Source organism: Gracilinanus agilis, chromosome 1 (assembly GCF_016433145.1).
Source record: "Gracilinanus agilis isolate LMUSP501 chromosome 1, AgileGrace, whole genome shotgun sequence".
Lineage (NCBI taxonomy): Eukaryota > Metazoa > Chordata > Mammalia > Didelphimorphia > Didelphidae > Gracilinanus > Gracilinanus agilis.
The window spans coordinates 250,665,381-250,684,845 of record NC_058130.1 but is presented as its reverse complement, the minus strand read 5'-3'; the positions used below and the strand labels follow the sequence as shown (position 1 = coordinate 250,684,845).

Sequence of the window (19,465 nt, the reverse complement as noted above, 5' to 3'; positions counted from 1 at the left end):
TAGAGTGGTATGAGTCAACCCAAAGAGATGGGCAGTCAGGTACCTTTTTCACTTCCTGTGAGCTAGGTATGCTCTATTATCTAAGGATTTCTTTTTTTTTTTTTTAAACCCTGTTTGCTAGCTCCTTTATTGATTTCTCTTCTTTCTTTTTTTTTTAAACCCTTACCTTCAGTTTTAAGAATCTATACTCTGTATTAATTCCAAAGCAGAAGAATAGTAAGGACTAGGCAAGGGGGGTTAAGTGACACAGCTAGAAAGTATCTGAGGTTAGATTTGAGCCCAGGATTCCCATTTCTTGGCCCAGCTCTCTATTTATTGAGCTACTTAACTGCCCCCTATATCTGCTGATTTCAATTTAGACTTCCTTTTACTTAAGATAAACTCTTTTAAGAGGGCAAAATGAGTAGAATCAAAAGAATATTATATACAGCTACAGAATTAATGTTTGAAAAATAACTTATGAATGTCCACCTCCAGAGAAAGGACTGATAAATAGAAACATGAAAGACAGTTTATATATATTTTTATTAAATTAAATATGTTATTATATTATATTGTTAATTAATTATCATGTTATATTACATATTATACATTTATATTTTATATATATTTCTATATTATTATACTATATTCTATATTACCATATATTATACTTTATATAGACATATATTTATATATTATTTATATATTTACATATATAAACCATCTTTCCTGTTTTTATTTATATATAAAATGATGGCTTCCTTAATGCAGAGAGGGAGATACCTGAAAATTTTAATGTAACCAACAAATTAATTAATTAATAGAAAACATTTACAAAGTCGCACAAATGCAAGAATTGCCCGCCGAAATTGTTATAAAAGGCAGACCAAAAAAAAAAAGAAAAGGCAAATGTGAAAGTCCAACTTCAACATCTATCAGGAGCACAACGCCAGCGAAAGGAGCAAAGAGCAATAAATGTTTACTCTTTGGTTTAAGCTCCCAGGTACAGTTACCAATGTAACAAAGCCACGGGCGGCCGGGGAAAGGTGAGAAGGTCCTGCCTGCCGCTAAGGCAGGAGGTGGGGATGTCCCAGGTCCCGATCTCGCGCTAACACTAGGGACAGAGGGTGGAGACACGAAAGGTGCCTCCTTAAGTGCCTCTATAAATGGGCTGCACACTGTAAGGGCTGAGAATTTGCGCCCTGGATATTGCTCACGAACTGGACCGGAAGGTAACGACCCAACCAGAACCACAAGGTAAAACGCACGCAACAGCACAGCTTCTCCCACTCCACTGGGGGAGGCACCATTTCTGGGCGGTTGAAGCCGACAGTTTGGGGGATTTTATTCCCAGCTCACAGGGAAGAGATCTGAGCCCAGTGCGCTGCAGACAGTTGTTTCTGCGTGGCGCCAAGAGGCGGATGTGAGAGGGCGAGCATCTCCTAAGCTCTCCTAGGGGGGAGGGGAGGGTGATCCGCTTCGTCGGTCCCTAGCTTCCTGGACCCTACTGTCCCTAGATGCTGGACTGAGGTTCTGGCTTCGGAACTTGGTTCAGCCTCCTTGAAAGCTGCCTGTTTACTGCGTGGCTAGGAGCTGAGGCAGCTGCTATTGGCAGCTGCTCTCCGCAAGGAGTCCTGTGGGAACAGGGCTCCCTGGAGGCTGGACAGCTGGCACTTCTCAAGCTCCTGAAAGCCCTTACAAGGAAAAGGCGTAGTTAGAGATTCTTACAGGCTGGAAGGGACCTCAGAAGAGCATATATGCCAGGGATTCTTAACCTTTTTTAAGCGCTGACCCACTTTGGCAGTCTAGTGAAGCTCGTGGACCTCTTTTCAAAATAATGTTTTTAAGTGCATATAAATTTAAAAAATAAAGGAAACCAATTATGTTTAAATAGAAAACTAGATTTTTTTTTTAAGGCTGTGAATCCCAAGTTTAAAACCCCTGACCTAGTTCAATATCTTTATTCATTTTAGTATAGTGCAAAGGACTCCAGGATTGGGAGTGAGGATACCTATTCAAATTCTAACTCTGTTACTAACAACCTGTGTTTCCTTGAGTAAGTCACTACACCCAGGAGGTCTTTGTTTTCTCGTAAAACTGGAAGTGGAAAGGGTATGGACTAGCTGGCATATAAAGATTCATACAGTTCTCATTCTTTTGAAGTTTTGAAACTGACATAATTTAAGAAAGATGAGATTTACTGGTTACTTAGGGGTTTTGAAAACTTAGAACTGTTTGGGCATCTGTTTTCCTCTAACAATGGAGGTAGTTGGTCAATTGAACCCTTTTTCTCCATTCCCATCCTACAAGTGCAGAAATGCCAGAAGAAAGACCAGAGTCCCTCTTCTCACCCCCAGGTTGTGGCTATGCCCTTGACCTCACTTATTCATTTGAAAAAGTTGGCAAGCTACTAGTACAAATGAGTTGAGATAAGGAATAAGACTAGTGAAAGGGATTGTTGTCCTAGGCTGCTGTTGACAGCAAGGATCAGAATGTCCAGACTGTGGTCTGTCCCATTCAGACCACATTAGGAATCTTGCATTCAGGTGCGGGAATTATATTTTTGCAAAGATATCAGTAAACTGGGGCATATTAAAGAGAAGTCAATGAGGTCAGTGACAGGATGAGGGCATATTGAAAATAGGACTAAGCGACAAAGGATGTTTTAATTGGAAAAGAAAAGAAAGACTTGCATAGGAAATGGCAATATTCTTCATGATTTTGTGGAGTTTTCTTGGAAAGATACTACAATGGTTTGCCATTTCCATCTTCAGCTCATTTTACAGATGAGGAAGCTGAGGTGAACAAGGTCAAGTCACTGTCTGAGGACAGATTTCTACTGCACCACTTAGCTGCCCTAGGAACATCTTACATTTATAAAGAAAGGAGCTGGAACTAAAACATTCATCTTGTGACTCAACTCAGTGCAAAATGTTTAGAATTCCACAGTTCTCTCTGTACTCTTGGAATTTTCTTGCTATCTATAGTTTAAGAAGTAGTGCTTTCTTTACACAACATCATCCCACAATGAAAGCTCTTTGACAGAAAAATCTAATGAAACTCAAATATAGTGATCTTAGACACTAGAGCATTTTCATTATAAGCAGTCACTCTCTTTTCTTTCCATAATCATTTAATTAAGAATCAACTTAAAACCCGAATAATCACAGGAGAAAGAATAGTGTCTACTAAATTAAATTATAGAATAATAGTATATCTATTGAGAGGAAGAATGGTTTAGTAGATAGAGGACAGACCCCAGTGTCAAGAATACCTCAGTTCATATCCTAATTCAGACATAAAAATTATGTGACTATAGGCAAATCACTTTTCCCCTCAGTGTCAGAGATAACTCTCTAAACTAATAATTACAGATTAGTTGTAGATTTATGTCTATATGCCCCAGAAGTTTCCCACACCAATGAACTCACAGTAAATCCTTCCTCCCCCCAAGATAGCTTTACTGATTTTTCTAGGGAAAAATAATGGGTACAAGGCTGGAGTGTGATGGTTAATGTTTAACCACCAGTTTTCCAAAGGGAAAAATATGCCACCAACACACTCTAGAGCTTAATCTACATAATTAACATTTATCCATCACTTCATTAAGACTAGATTGTTAAAAAAAAAAACTATAAATCAAGTCATGGTTTGTAGTATTTCCCAGTTTCCAAGGTGTAAATGTTCACACTGAAAATTTAATAATCAGTTCTCCTGAGCAGGTTTGAGATGGTTCTATCACATATCTGGTCCAGGGAAATTCTCTTGGTAGAGAAAGATTTGTAGGAACCCATAGCCAAGTGGCTCAAAAGGAAGAACTTTTTTTTTATTAGTAGTAGGCTAAACACTCAGCCCATCATGGGGCCTCCAAAGATGTTAAACTAATAGAGATGCCAAATCAAATAACAACAGAGATTGTAGAATTTGGGACAAATAATCCAAAATCCACTGCAACAAACCTGATGTTTTCAAAGAAATCTCAAGGGAAAAAGGATAAAAAAAAAATAGAACCAATATTTCTCTTATGGTCCAAGTTTTCAGAAAATCAGGCTTCTAGGAGGAACTCTGCAATTAATAAGCTATGTGACCTTGGGCAACTTTAATCTTTTTAGACTTTCACACCCTCCTCCATTTTGACCCCTTCATGAATTGGTTCAGCTCTACAATCTCATGCTCTTTGCCTCTTTATCCTATCAGTGTGTAGCACTGCCAAGCTTCAGCTTTATATTATCCCCAACATCTGCTGTTTTCACTGCTATTTGGGTGCTCCTCCCTGCTGCCTTCATTCCTATTCACTGAACAAAGCTATAGAAAATCATACAATATGTTAAAATTCACATTACATTATTTCCACTGGGCTTTCACTGCTCCGGAAGTAATCCTTTTACACTGCCCTAACTGACTCACTATCCCATGTGTGGCTTTTCCAATACTTTTCATCCCTTCTCATTTCCCAACTCTTCCCTTCCCTTTCAGTTGAGAATCTTACCTCACATTTCACTGAAAAAATTGGAAGCCTTTTGCCAAAAGTTTTTCTCCCTTCCTCCTCATCTCATATGACTCAGACATCTTTCCTTACTATCATTACTTGCACCCTTGCCTCACTTGAAGAGGTGATCCATGTTGCTATTGCAAACCCTTTACATGCACAAGTAATACCATTCCATCTTCTCCCGCATGTCACTCACTTTATCATTCCCTCTCTGGTTAATCCTCAGTCTCTTTCTATCTGCCTACTACTCTACTTTCTACAAAAATGCCCATGGCTCACCCATCTTCAAAAAATCCTCACTTGATCCATCCACCTCTATTAACCATTATCCTTAGATTCCTTGAGAAGTCTATAATTGTTGCCTCCACTTCTTTCCTCTAATGTCTTTGTGACTTTCCACTTTTATGACACTGAAGCCATACTGGCACAAGCCTTCATCACTTCTTGCCTTGACTATTACAGTAGCCATTTGATTGGTCTCCCTGCCTCAAGTATTTCCACTCAGCTGTCAAATTGATCTTTCTAAAGTATAGTTCTGATTGCATTATCCCCTTCTCTTCCCCCTACCCCTCACTGAGTAAATTCTGGTTACTCCCCATTATCTCCAGGGTCAAATATAAAAATCCTCTAAATGGTGTTCAAAGTCCTTCATAATCTGTCCCTTACTCATTTTTCTAATTGGTTTATACCTGTGCTGTTTGGTTGTGGACATCTCTTTGTGACTTCTTTTGCGGTTTTCTTGGCAAAGATACTGGAGTGGTTTGCCCTTTCCTTCTCCAGCTGATTTGACAGATAAGGAACTGAGGCAACTGTGTTAAGTGACACACCAAGATCACACCACTAGTGTCTGAGGTCAGATTTTAATGCAGGTCCTCCTGATTCCAAACCCTGTGCTCTATACACTGTGCCACCTAACTTCCTAGTAATGTATTCCTTACTTAACCCTATAAACTCTGTGATCCAGTGGTACTGGCCTTTTGCTATTCCCTGAATAAGAAACATAAATTTTCAATACAATACATTTGCACAGGTTGTCCCCCAATGACTAGGATGTTCTCTTTCATCATCTCTTTCTCCTGGTTTCCATCACGTCCCAGCTAAAATCCCACCTTCCTTGAGAAATATTTTCTGATTTCCCTTAATACTAACATCTTTCCTCTGATTAAATTTATCCAGTATATCTTTTTTTTCCTTCTTGACTGCCCCATTTCACTGCTGATTTAAGTTTGTAGTCCCCAGAGCCCCAAAATCTTTTTTTTGACAAACTGCTAACCATGCCTCTCCCATCTTATATTTCTAAAGTATTTTTTTTAAACCCTTGTACTTCGGTGTATTGTCTCATAGGTGGAAGATTGGTAAGGGTGGGCAATGGAGGTCAAGTGACTTGCCCAGGGTCACACAGCTGGGAAGTGGCTGAGGCCGGGTTTGAACCTAGGACCTCCTGTCTCTAGGCCTGACTCTCACTCCACTGAGCTACCCAGCTGCCCCTTCTAAAGTATTTTTGCTTTATTTTCTACAATCCAATACACTTTACATTTATCTTTTCATTAGAGTAAGCCCAGTCCTCTAACCTGTCAGGATTGTTTTGGATCCCAATTCAGTCATCTGGTATTTAACTATCCCTCTCAACTTTGCGTCATCTACAAATTTGATGAGCATTTCATCTATGTTTATTCAAATTATTGGTAAAAAAAATATTAAAGGCTTTATTCTGTTTTGGACATGTTGTGTTTTAGACACTCAAAGGACTTCCAGACAGAGATGCAGTCAACTGGCATTAAAGGCTGGAACTGGGAATTATCATAGACTCAATCAGAAAAAGACTTTAATGATCTGTAAAGTACCTTCCAATTTCCAAATTCTTTGATTTTATAAGTCAAGGCACTGAGCTTGATTCCGAATCACAGAGAATCTAAAATCTCACCTTCTCCAAGAAGCCTTTCCCATTCCATCTTAATGCTACTGCCTTCCCTTTGTTGATTATCTGCAACTTCTCCTGTGTAAGTCTTCTTTGTCCGTAGTTGTTTGCCAGTTATCTCCTCCACTAGATTGTGAACTCCTTGAAATCAGGAACCATTTTTTGTGCCTTTCTCCAAATCCCGTGTTTAGCACAGTGATTGTTGACTTGATTTGAATCCAAATTGAAAGACATTGCAGAAGGTAACCAGTTCAGCATGAAGTGGTCATTCAGTTTCTGTTTGAAGACCCCCAGTAAAGAAAAACACATCATCTCACCAGATAAACTATTCCACTTTTGAATAGTTCCAATTATCAGAAAGTTTTTTTTTCTTATATAAATCAACCCTAAATTTACCTATTCACATTTTCCATCTATATGCCTTAATTTTGCCCTCTGGAGCCAAATAAAAGGAATTAACTCTCTTTTCCACATATCAGCCTTTCCAATTCTTTTTTAAACCTTTATCTTCCACCTTAGAATCAATACTGTATATTGTTTCCAAGGCAGAAGAGCAGTAAGAGCTGGGCAATGGCAGTTAAGTGACTTGCCCAGGGTCACACAGCTAGGAAGTGTCTGAGGCCAGATTTGAACCTAGGACCTCTCATCTCTAGGCCTGGCTCTCAATCCACTGAGATATCCACTGCCCCTAGCCTTTCCAATTCTTGACAGCTATCATATCTTACCTAAATCATCTCCTCTCCAGGCAATCCATTCCCCAAATCCTTCAAATAAAAATCATATATCATGATTTCTAGGCCCTTTACCATCCTGGCTTCCCTTTTCTGTATATGAGCCATGGCATCCAGTTCACTTGGTTAAGGCAAGAGTGCCCCTTCCAACCCTGTCTAGTTGGCCACCATGCAACATATATAAGTTAAGAAATTAAATTAATATAGAGTGATAAAATTAAAAATATCACAGTTTTAAAGAGTTTTATTGAAAACCATTTAGAAAAATGAAGCCATGTGCCTGTTGAGTTATTTTAAAGGGACCTTCCAATGACCTGCTCCTCCCATCCTCCTGCTGCTCCACGACCACAAAAAAGAGGAAGTGCCAATCCAGTCCTCAGTCTTTATACTCCTGTTTACGTTATTACACTTCCTTCCCACCTGATTACACAAGCAGAATCATGGGAAATGTAATTTGAAAGAGATCTATATGTCCACAGGAATTTTAGATCAGGGACCTCAAAATTAATTCAAGGACACCGAAATTTCCAATATCACATAAGCTCTTACTCATAAAAATGATAAGGCAAAGGATAGATCCTTCCAAAGTTTAAAGCATTAAGCAGTGAATCAAAGCACATATTTTGGGCTTTGATATAGTGAATCAGGAATTGTCCATAACAAAGTATGTACTTTTTGTTTGTTTTTAAGACACAACCTGATAGAGTTTATTATAATCTAAAACACTTTCAGAATTCCAAGTAATAAGATTATAAATATAGATTATAAATGTACTATGAATGCATTTTATGTATATTATGTATGTTATAAAAGATTATAAATGTATTTCCAGAGGGGTGCTTTTAAGCATATGACTCACGGCAGCTCTTGTCCTTCTCCAGATATACCATGCTGCGTCTCTTGGCCCCCAGATTATCCAGTCTTTGTACAAGGGTTGCTCCCTACTCCTCTGCTGCATCTCTTCCAAACCCTGTGCTACAGCCAGAAGTCCGCTATGACAAACTCTTCATCAATAATGAGTGGAGGGATGCAGTCAGCAAAAAGACTTTCCCAACAGTCAATCCCTCAACGGGAGAGGTCATCACTCATGTGGCTGAAGGAGATAAGGCAGATGTAGACTTGGCTGTGAAAGCTGCCCGGGAAGCCTTTCGGCTAGGGTCTCCGTGGCGACAGATGGATGCTTCTGAGAGAGGCCGGTTACTCTACCGCCTGGCTGACCTAGTAGAGAGAGATCGCACCTATCTGGCCTCACTAGAGACCTTGGACAATGGCAAGCCTTTCCAAGAATCCTATGCTCTGGACCTCGATGAAGTCATTAAGGTATATCGGTACTTTGCGGGCTGGGCAGACAAATTCCATGGGAAGACTATCCCTATGGATGGAGAGCTCTTCTGCTACACAAGGCACGAGCCCATTGGGGTGTGTGGCCAGATTATTCCATGGAACTTTCCTTTGGTCATGCAAGGCTGGAAACTTGCCCCAGCCCTTGCTGCTGGCAATACTGTTGTCATGAAGGTGGCTGAACAGACCCCACTCTCTGCCTTGTATCTCGCCTCCTTGATCAAAGAAGCTGGCTTTCCTCCTGGCGTAGTAAACATCATCACGGGCTACGGACCTACTGCAGGGGCTGCTGTGGCCCAACATATGGACATTGATAAAGTGGCCTTTACTGGCTCCACAGAGGTTGGCCATCTGATCCAGAAGGCGGCAGGGGACTCTAATCTGAAGAGGGTCACCCTGGAGCTGGGTGGGAAAAGCCCCAGCATCGTCCTGGCGGATGCAGACATGAATCACGCTGTAGAACAATGCCACGAAGCCCTCTTCTTCAACATGGGCCAGTGCTGCTGTGCTGGCTCTCGGACCTTTGTGGAAGACTCCATCTATGACGAATTTCTTGAAAGAACTGTAGAAAAAGCCAAGAAGAGGAAAGTTGGGAACCCCTTTGAGCTTGACACCCAGCAAGGGCCCCAGGTAGACAAAGAACAGTTTGAAAAAATCCTGGGTTACATCCAAGTAGGCCAGAAAGAAGGTGCCAAATTGATGTGTGGGGGAGAACGCTTTGGGGAGAAAGGCTTCTTCATCAAGCCCACTGTCTTTGGCAATGTACAAGACAGCATGCGGATTGCCAAGGAGGAGATCTTTGGACCTGTGCAACCCGTGTTCAAATTCAAAAAGTTAAGTGAGGTTATTGAGAGGGCCAACGATACCAAGTATGGGTTAGCAGCGGCGGTCTTCACCAGGGACCTGGACAAGGCCATGTATGTGACCCAAGCCCTGCAAGCTGGAACAGTGTGGGTCAATACCTATAATATTGTAACATGTCACACTCCTTTTGGAGGCTTCAAGGAATCTGGAAATGGGAGAGAGCTAGGGGAAGATGGTCTCAGAGAATATGTAGAAGTAAAGACTGTAACAATCAAAATTCCACAGAAAAATTCATGAAAAATGAACATCAAAATCCTCTTGGATCAGACTCCATGGGTCCTATAACAATCCAAGTTTTACTGATTCCTTTTTTGTTCCATGTAATTATTTTTAAAAAGATGGTGATTCTGATCCAAAGATGGCCTTTTGGCATACTTCAAGAAAGCCCAAAGTTTTAAAGTTGGCAGGCTCTTCCAATCTTGATTCTTCTTCACTTTGATTTGTTGGGTTCATTGGTTTAAGTTTTTGTTATCTCGTTTGATGTTATTTTCCTAACTTACAATTTGAACCTCTTTCCCCTTTGCTACTGATTTGTACTTAATTTCACATATTTTTCTTCTAAAACTCCAATTAATAAATTCTGACTTTTATAAATAAATATTATAAAATGATTCTTATCTCCAAATACATCACTCTGGTGCATTTCAAATTGAAAATTTAATAATGTGGCATAATTAAACAAATACACTAGGAATATAAGAGCCAAGATGGTTTAGAATTCTGAATTTGGAGTCAGAGGACATAGATTCAAATCTAACTCTGCCACATATCTGTGACCTTAAATAAGTCATTTTATGTTTCTGTGCCTTGGTTTTTTCACGTGTAAAATGAGAGTTTAGACTAGATCTCTGCTTCTTGATTTATGACTCATATACCTCATATTTCAGAGGATCCATGAATTTCAGTAAGAAAAAAATGACATTTTTATTTCAGCATAATTGGTTTCCTTTTAAATCCTATGTATTTTACACATTCAAAAAATTCTGGGAAGGGGTCCTTAAGTTTCAACAGAATGACAAAGGGGTCAATGACCCCAATAAGTTCAAGGGTCCCCACTCTAGATGCTCTCTACAATTGCTTCCAACTCTAAATCTATTGTGCTAAATTTAGTGTTGAAAAAATTCCTATTTTAAATTTTGAACTACAGTTTCCACATTTTTAATGTGTCCCCTTCATTTTTGCTTTCTTCTCTTATTTTTTTTTCATTCTTTCCCCTTCTCTTCTCTTAAGATATATATATAGATATATATATATATAGCCCATCAATTCCTCTCATTTTATAGTTCAAGAAACTTGAAACCTTACTCAATATCTATTTCTCCTCTTTCTTCCCCAATAGAGTCCATAATATTGTATAAAGTTCTTTTAGTGTTTTTCTAATCTGGTTGATATGGGATGGCAGTGGGAAGTAAGGGGTGGTAATAGGAACAGGACCCTCATACTCTCTCTAGTTGGTATTAGTTAAACTTCAACTGCAAAACCGTAGTTTCAGCATTAGTCAAGCATGAATTGTAGACTGTTCGATTATCCACTCTGTGTACCAATTGGTAATGTTCTATGCTAGGCATCAGCTTTGTTCCCATTCTCTTTTATTAATTGCTTATATTATTGTTAGAAATAATTAATTACCTATTGTAATAGTTAAAATTAAATTATGAGGCTGTTAGTAGCTTTAGTAGCTTTTACAACAAAGTAGTGATAGTAAAGAGATGGAAATGTAGGAAAGAGGTACAGAGTTGCCTAGTCTACCACCCTATGTGCTGTTCTGATGAAATCAAACTCCCCACAAACAAGGGTTCTCCCTCAGGTTCCAATCTCCAGCCAGAAGAGCACGAGAGTGTGTGTGCAATCACTGGGTCTCAGCTTATAAGCAGTTTTCTCCACCCACTAGCTCTCCTGCATCACCCCCTCAGGAACCAATCATAGTTCCTTAATTTGCCTGGCACTGCCCGGGGAGCAGTGCCTGTGGGATTAGTTTCCTGCCTTGTTGATTTCAACTTCCCTTCTCTGAGGGCTTGTCTATCCCTGCACATTTTAATGGTAAACACTGATTGATTACATCAAAAGTCACTGATTGGTTACATCAAAACAAAGGGAGGGGAATTCCCTTCTCACACTATAGTGGTCCTCCAATGTACCATATCCCCTCCCCATGTTCCCACTCTGGAAGGGCATCAAGACCTCTCTCTGACAAATGATGACAAGGTGGACAATAGAAAAACTTGTAACCTACTCACTGAGGCCTTCAGTCTTGTGTGTGCTCCTTATTCCCTATGGCAACAAACCCCAAAATATACCTCCACCTGAGTTTGGAAAAGGAGATGCTAAGCAACCAGACCCCAATAAATATGTCAACCCTGATCCACAGGGTGTGGAAGCTGTCACTCCTTGGTGGAAGCTGCCACTCCATGGTGAAAGCTGCTACTTCTTGGTGGAAGTTGTCACTCTACAATGGAAGCTGCCACCCTACAGTGGAGCTACAACTCCATATTATCAGCTCCAAAGAGGCTCACCTACTAGCCCCTGGGCTTATCTATCAATACTAAGGCTACGTGATTTGCCCCCAGACTATTCCACAAGCTATTATACTGCCATAAACCAATTCTTCAAAAAAAGAAAAAAATTCTTTTCTTGGCTGAATGGAATTTGAGTCTCCTATTCTTGGGGTGAGACAATGTTGAGTATGTTTCTCCCACATTATCAATACCACCACTACTCCTGCCCCACCTCTCTCTGCCTTCCCACAAAAAAAACAGTTCTTAATAAAAGTCTAGTTCAACCCCTGCATAGCATTTCTCCAATAACTGAGTAATCTTGGTGGCTGTTTACCATAAAGGGTATCTAGGTTTCTCAGTGGCTGGATTGCCAGGAAGACTCATTTTCACAAGTTCAAATTTGGTCTCAGACACTTGCTAGCTATATGACCCCAGCAAATCCCTCCATTTTGTTTCCCTCAGTTTTCCCATCTATAAAATGAACTGGAAAAGGAAATAGCAAATCATTCCACTATCTTTGCGTAGGAAAACATCAAACGGGGGATAAAGAGTCAGACACAACTGAACAACATACTTTTTAAAATTCAAAACCATTTCTTTCTCAGAATAAATTATTTAAAAACACATGGGATTGCCTTTAAAAATGTCCTAAAGAGATAGCTATATGGCCCAGTGGATTGAGAGCTAAACCTAGAAGCAGAATGCCCTGGGTTTAAATATGACCTCAGACATTTCCTAGCTTTGTGACCCTCAGCAAATCACTTAACCCCACTTGCCTAGCCCTTCCCACTCTTCTTTCTTAGAAATGATACTAAGACAGAAGGTAGGGTTTTTTAAGTACGCAGAAGCTATTTCTGTCCTTCATGAAATAGTTTTAATCTTAAGATGAAGAATAAACACCTTTGGAATTGATGAGTTCCGGAGGAAAGGACCACAGAGTGAAGAAATATAAGGTAAAACAAGCAAACTATGAATAATTTAGAGAAGGAATCAGTGTCCTCACAAGCAAATAAAAAAGTAAATTAGGAAGTTTAATCAGTTTTCAGGTGTGAAGGGTAAAAGAGAAAGGGAGAATTGGGAAGCAAACAGACCCCAGCTATAGTACCTGCAGTGAGGTGAAGAAGGGCCAGAGCATGAGAGTGTGAATAACAGTGGGAAAGGATAATGAAGGAACCATTACAAAGAAATAAATACAAATGCATCTGTCTAATTCCAAACAATGAGACTGAACAGACAACTTCAAAATAGTTTATTTTCAGTGTACAGAACTATGTGACATCACAGTATCTTATGAAAATAAACTAGCAAAAATTTAGGATTAGAAAACAGCTTTTGTTTTTTAAATCACAATAGCAACCACATTAAAAAAATCTCCTGGCCTCTAGTCTTCCCCTAATGGAGGAAATCTTTAGGGTGTCACAGTATAAATGCCAAGGAAGGACTATGATGTCTAAAAACAATTTTATTACCTTTTGGGGAGTGAGAAAAATTCCAGAAATAGCTACAGATACACTTAAGAAAGATGAAAAACAATTAGAGCTTCCAGTATTGTCGAAATAACCAAGAATCAGTTCTAATCCTTAAGACATTATGGCATTAACTGAATTTTTTGCATTCAATAAAGATGTTGATATTTCTCCTTCCCAACCTCCTAATTCCCACCAAATCAAGGACTCAAAAAGAAGGTCTTGTGGTCTGCTCTGTGCCTTCAAACTAGACTTCACTTACACTATTGAAGATGAAGTTAACAATTGGGTGGCCAACCTTGGCTCGAGAAGAGAGATGAGAAAACAGTCTCCTTTCCTCTCAGGGTCAAGGTGGGTGCTGTCAGATGCTTTGCTGCAGCAACACTTTGTTTCGATTAGCTGTTTCTCTTTCTTACAAGGAAGGGTTCTTAAGTAAACATTTTTAGAAGTGACAGTGATATATATATATATGAGATATATATATATATATATTAAATATTACCAAATCGTTTTTAAAAGAAAGAAGCTTCCCTGTTCTTTAAAAACTTCCAAAAAAGAGATGCCAGAATCTCTTCTAGATTGGGATTTGATTTGGGTATTCCATAGTTAACCCAAAATGCTAATTTCAGTATACTTAGTTATTAGCGGACCCAGAACTGTCCCATCTAATTTTGAATATTTCTGAGTATTTCTTAAGTGATCTGTGGCTATAGATACTACTTCATTCTTGGGACCAGGATGTACAATGAAACTCCACTTACTAAAACATGCATTTACCCTTTGAAATATCAATATTTAATAGTCATGCATTTCAGACGTCTTCAATAGGTCATTAACCTTCTCAAACTACTACATTTCCCCAAGTACAGGAATCACCTAGCAGGAAGTGGTTACACCTTCTGCAGAAAGAACTCAATCAAAATGTCCACAGTGTTTGTCTTTGTAAAATTAATTGCAAAGAAAAGTAATGTCCATGACTTTGGGCTACCATGCTACCATGACTTGTCCCAGAAAAGCATGGGATTTTAAAATATCAAGTTAAGCTTAAAAAATCTCCAAAGTCTGAAATTTAATTCACTCATTTTTTTTTTACTAGGGGAGTGACTCTCTTCCAGCTGAGTAATCGAAAAGGGGTGCCATATTTGGGAGTCAAGAGACCAGGATTTAAATCTTAGCTCTGACCCCTATTTAGCTGTAATTTACTTTTCCCCCCACTAAGCTTCAGTTTCTTCATCTATAAAATAGAGATAAAAATATTAGTACTGCCTATATCACAGGCCTACTGCAAAAAAGTGTTGTGAATTATTATTATTCTGAGTCTAGAGTTTTAGACAGGCAGCTAGGTGGTACAGTGAATTGAGCACTGGGCTTAGAATCAGGAAGATGTGAGTTCAAAACCAGTCTCAGACACTACCTGCATGAGTCTAAGCAAGTCACATCACTCCTACGTGCCTCAGTTCCTTAAATGTAAAATGGGAACACACTGGAGAAGGAAATGGCAAATCATTCCAGTATCTTTGTCAAGAAAACTCCAGGATTAGCTCCATTGGGTCACAAAAAGTTGGACATGATTAAACAAACAAGAGTTTTAAACACGCCAGAATTGTGTTATATAGCTGAGATATGAAGTGATTTTTAAAAATCGTCTCATTACATTCTTTGACAGAGTAGAAGCACCTAAAAGTAAAATCTACACTATTACAACATTTCTATTTTGTATCCCACTAGATGCAATTCGCCTCTGACACTGTAATTCTAACACAATGTTCACCAAACAATGTATAGGTGTGCTCCCCAGGTAGAAACCTGTTTTTAAAAATTAGCATCTTGATTGCCTACCATGATTCTGTAGAAAGTACCTTGTAGGGTTCATTAACCATCAATTGATAGAACTTTAAATCCTTCAGAGTAGAAACGAAGGCTATGAGGGGACCTTTCATTGCTCAACAATTTATCCTGTGACCTGAAGCCATACAATTTTTTAAAAAAGAAATTTTCATACAAATTGCATACCTTTTCCCCCCTACAAGGTCATCTGAGAGGTAAGGGTACATCATTTAAACAATCATTATGCAGTTGGGATAAATGAAGAGGCAAGAGTGTGAACTCTTCCACTTGTTAAGTGTACATGTACACTAGAGAGAGAGTTCCCTTGGGAGATATCATCTTAAGGTAAAAAAAAACACAAATTATATACAAAAAAGGTTTTGCAAAAGCTGCCTGTGATTTTGTCTTGATTTGTTTTCCTTGTTCATTATTTCCTCAGCTAAAAAGTACATCTGTGTCCTTTTTGTTCTAGTTTTTAATCTAAATTGAAAAGCACATAGAAAATGGGGAAGTGTTTTCTAGTTCATGCTGCACAATAAAAACAAAACAATTCACTAATTGACTCTTCTCCATTTTGTAATCGGGTTACCTGGCACCCTAAAAGAAAACAAAAAGAACGATTAGTTTAGAGAAAAGGAATCCAGAGAAGTGTGATAAAACCTAACTTGATTTATATCTACAAAACAAATCAATTTTTAAAACTAGATTAGCTCTTAACGTAATTGTTTAAAGGTAAGGGGCAGGGAGCAGCTGGGTGGCTCAGATGGGAGACGGAAGGTCCTAGGTTCAAATCTGGTGACCCTGGGCAAGTCTCTTAACCTCCATTGCCTAGCCCTTACCACTCTTCTGCCTTGGAACCAATACACAGAAGTGCTTCTAGGACAGAAGGTAAGGGTTTTAATAAATAAATAAAGTTAAGGGGCAAAAAAGACATCCTTTGTCAGTTGGTCAATAAAAATTTATTAAGCACCTACTACGTGCTGAGTACTATGCTCAATGCTGGAGATTTAAAAAAAACAGGAAAAAGATAATCTCTGTCCTCAAGGAGCTCACATCTGATGTGGGAGATATCAAACAAACAAATATATACAAACAAGCTATATACATATATGTATATATACATGCATGTATATATGTGTATGTACACTTATATACATATATGTACATACCAGTGTGTGTATATATGTTTATGGATAGACAGATGTAGATAGATAGATAGAGGCAGACAGACAAACAGATAGAGTAGATGGATGGATGGATAGATGGATGGAAAGAGAGATATAGATAGATAGATAGATAGATAGATAGATAGATAGATAGATAGATAGATAGATAGATAGATAGATAGATGAGGAGATGGATGGATGGGATGGATGATAGATAGACAGACAGACAGACAGACAGATGGATAGTAGATGGATGAATAGGCAGATAGATAGATAGATAGATAGATAGATAGATAGATAGATAGATAGATGAGGAGATGGATGGATGGGATGGATGATAGACAGACAGACAGACAGACAGACAGATGGATAGTAGATGGATGGATAGGCAGATAGATAGATAGATAGATAGATAGATAGATAGATAGATAGATGAGGAGATGGATGGATGGGATGGATGATAGATAGACAGACAGACAGACAGACAGATGGATAGTAGATGGATGAATAGGCAGATAGATAGATAGATAGATAGATAGATAGATAGATAGATAGATAGACAGATAATGAGAGAGAAGGCAGGAGAATTATGAGAGGTTACTATGAAAAATATGAACTCAATTGGGACTTAAGAGAAGCCAGGGAAGTTAGGAGGAGAAATGAGGTAGTACATTCCAGGCATGAAGGACACAGCCAGAGAAAATACCCAAAGTTGAGAGATAGAATATCTTTCTTGTTTGTGAAAGTACAAGGAGGTCACTGGACCAAAAAGAATATGTGGCTAATGAACTTAGTGTAACTCTTTGCTTGGACCCCCTAACCCTATGGATTTTCACCCTTCTGATTTTTTTTTTAATAAGCACAATGGGTAAGTACAAATAGAAGGAAAAATTCCACCATTAACAAACACCATTGGAGGCAGCTAGATACCTCAGGGGATTGAGAAACAGGCCTAGAGATGGAAGGTTCTGGGTTCAAATTTGGCCTCAGACGTGTCCTCCCTGTGTAACTCTGAGCAAGTTACTTAATCCCCATTGCCTAGCCCTTACTGCTCTTCTGCCTTGGAACCAGTACGCAGGTGGAAAAAAGACTGGAAAGGTAGGAGGCTAGGCTATGTTGGTTTTGAAAGCCAAACATAGGGACAACAAGGTGACTCAGTGGCTAGACAGCCAGGTCTGGAATCAGGCAGATTTGGGCTCAAATCTGGATTCAGACACTTCCTACCTGTATGGCCCTGAGTAAGTCACTTAACCCCATTTGCCTAGCCCCTACTGCTCTTCTGCCTAAGAACTGATATTTAGCATTGATTCCAAGACAGAATGTAATGGTTTCTTTTTTGGTTTGGGTTTTTTAATTTCTCAGTGTTGGCAATTTATTTATTTATTTTATTTCTATAATGTTAATTTTTGTAAGCAAATAATCTTATAAAACCAAAACCCCCAAACATAAGTAAGGGTTTTTAAAAAAGAGAGCCAGGGAATTGTGTAAACATGGAAAACTATTTTTAAAAATTAAATAAATTAAAATATAAATAAAAAAGAGAGACAAGCAGAGGATTCTATATTTAATCCTGAAGAAAATAGGGAGCCACAGCAATTTACTGAAAGGAGAGTGGCCTGGTCAGACCTCTTCTTTAGGAAGGTCACTTTGGCAACTGAGTAACTGTGTGATCCTGGATAGGTCACTTGACCTCTTTTTTCTTCAATTTTCTCATCTATAAAATGGAAATAATAATAGTACTTACCTCCTAAGGTTGTTTTGAGAATCAAATGAGACAATATTTGTAAAGTGCTTAGCACAGTGCCAGGCATATAGTAGGCATAACATATATACTAGCTTATTATTATTATTATTATTATTATTATTATTATTATTAAGAGATAGACAAGAATCACATTGAATGAATGCTGTGATCTATACCCACCACCTGCCTGTTTTGCATATATATCATGGGAAACTTAATTACTTTACTAGATATTGATAACAAGAGGACATCATAATTGACCCTTTCCCTACTCAGTTTAAGACTGAACAATTAGTCTTATGAAGGTGGGTGGCAATAAGTCGATGTGACTGGATGAAGGAGGCAGCCTTCTGTTGTTAACAGGATTGGACCTTTTGGATTCAAAACCAACCCATTCATCATAAAAAGGAAACATTTCCATTGACTGATTATCTGATATAGGAAAGAGTTTGGAATTCAGAAGGTGCGATGCTTCCTGCAGACCTCAGAGGTACTAAGATTACAGCAAGATGGAAAAACCATTTAGATGTGGGAGTTCCTTGATGGTAGGGACTGTATTTGCCTTTCTTTACATCAACAGCTCTTAGCACAATTCATGGTACACAGTAAGTGCCTAATAAATGTTTGCTAACCTGACTGGTTCATAATTATAGGTTTTATGATAGACCATAGGATCAGAAGATCACAGATATGGAGCTCCAAGAGACCTTAGAGGACATCGATCTATTTTATTTTATAGACAAGAAAACTGAGGTCTAGAAAGATTATGTGACTTCTTTGAGGTACTGCTGAGTAGTAACTGACAGTACCAGAATTTGAACCCTCAGATATGGAGCTCCAAGAGACCTTAGAGGGTTATTGATCTAATCTCTTCATTTTACAGACAAGGAAACTGAGGTCTAGAAAGATTATGACTTCTCTGAGCCAAAATTTGGACCCACGTATTCTGACCTCAATCTTGCTATACTACAATGTCTCCTTTAAGAGCTAAAGAATTTCTAGGTCTTCTGGGTATTCATCCTCTTTCAACATAGAACATCTCATTTCTTTCTCTCTGTCTCTGTCTCTCTACTTCTCTGTCTCTGTCTCTCTGCTTGTCTCCATCTCTTTGCCTGTGTATCTTTTGGTCTGTCTCGCTCTCCCCAAAACTGGTAAGCGCAAAGCTTGCGTGGTTTTATGTCCAGAAAGTTCCAGATGAACCAAAAACCCTCAATCTAACTCCAGCCTATCTTCAGGAACACATAAGTGTCTTAAGTCTCGAAAGTTATTGTTAAGAATTACATTCTCACGTTCTCAAGTCATTTTATATGTTTCTACCGAAAGAGAAATTTCCCTGCATGGACTTTCTCATCCACATATATATCTGTCTCTTTGAGCAACACTGTCTATTTCTTTAATTGGATTCAGACACTTAAGTTCATATTTTCTTGTTTATAGAT

The 19,465-nt window shown here is 38.7% G+C and overlaps 1 protein-coding gene across 1 annotated transcript; it reads left to right on the top strand.

Moving 5' to 3' along the window:
• The first annotated feature begins 1,177 nt into the window (after nt 1-1,177).
• On the top strand, nt 1,178-9,898 carry ALDH1B1 (aldehyde dehydrogenase 1 family member B1). The gene is made up of 2 exons (XM_044657519.1): nt 1,178-1,239; nt 8,005-9,898. The coding sequence occupies exon 2, from the start codon at nt 8,012-8,014 to the stop codon at nt 9,563-9,565; it is 1,554 nt and encodes a 517-aa protein (XP_044513454.1). The 5' UTR covers nt 1,178-1,239; nt 8,005-8,011; the 3' UTR covers nt 9,566-9,898.
• The last annotated feature ends 9,567 nt before the right edge of the window (nt 9,899-19,465 follow it).

Coding starts and splice junctions, on each gene's coding strand:
- ALDH1B1 (XM_044657519.1), top strand. CDS start 8,012: ATGCTGCGTCTCTTGGCCCCCAGATTATCCAGTCTTTGTACAAGGGTT.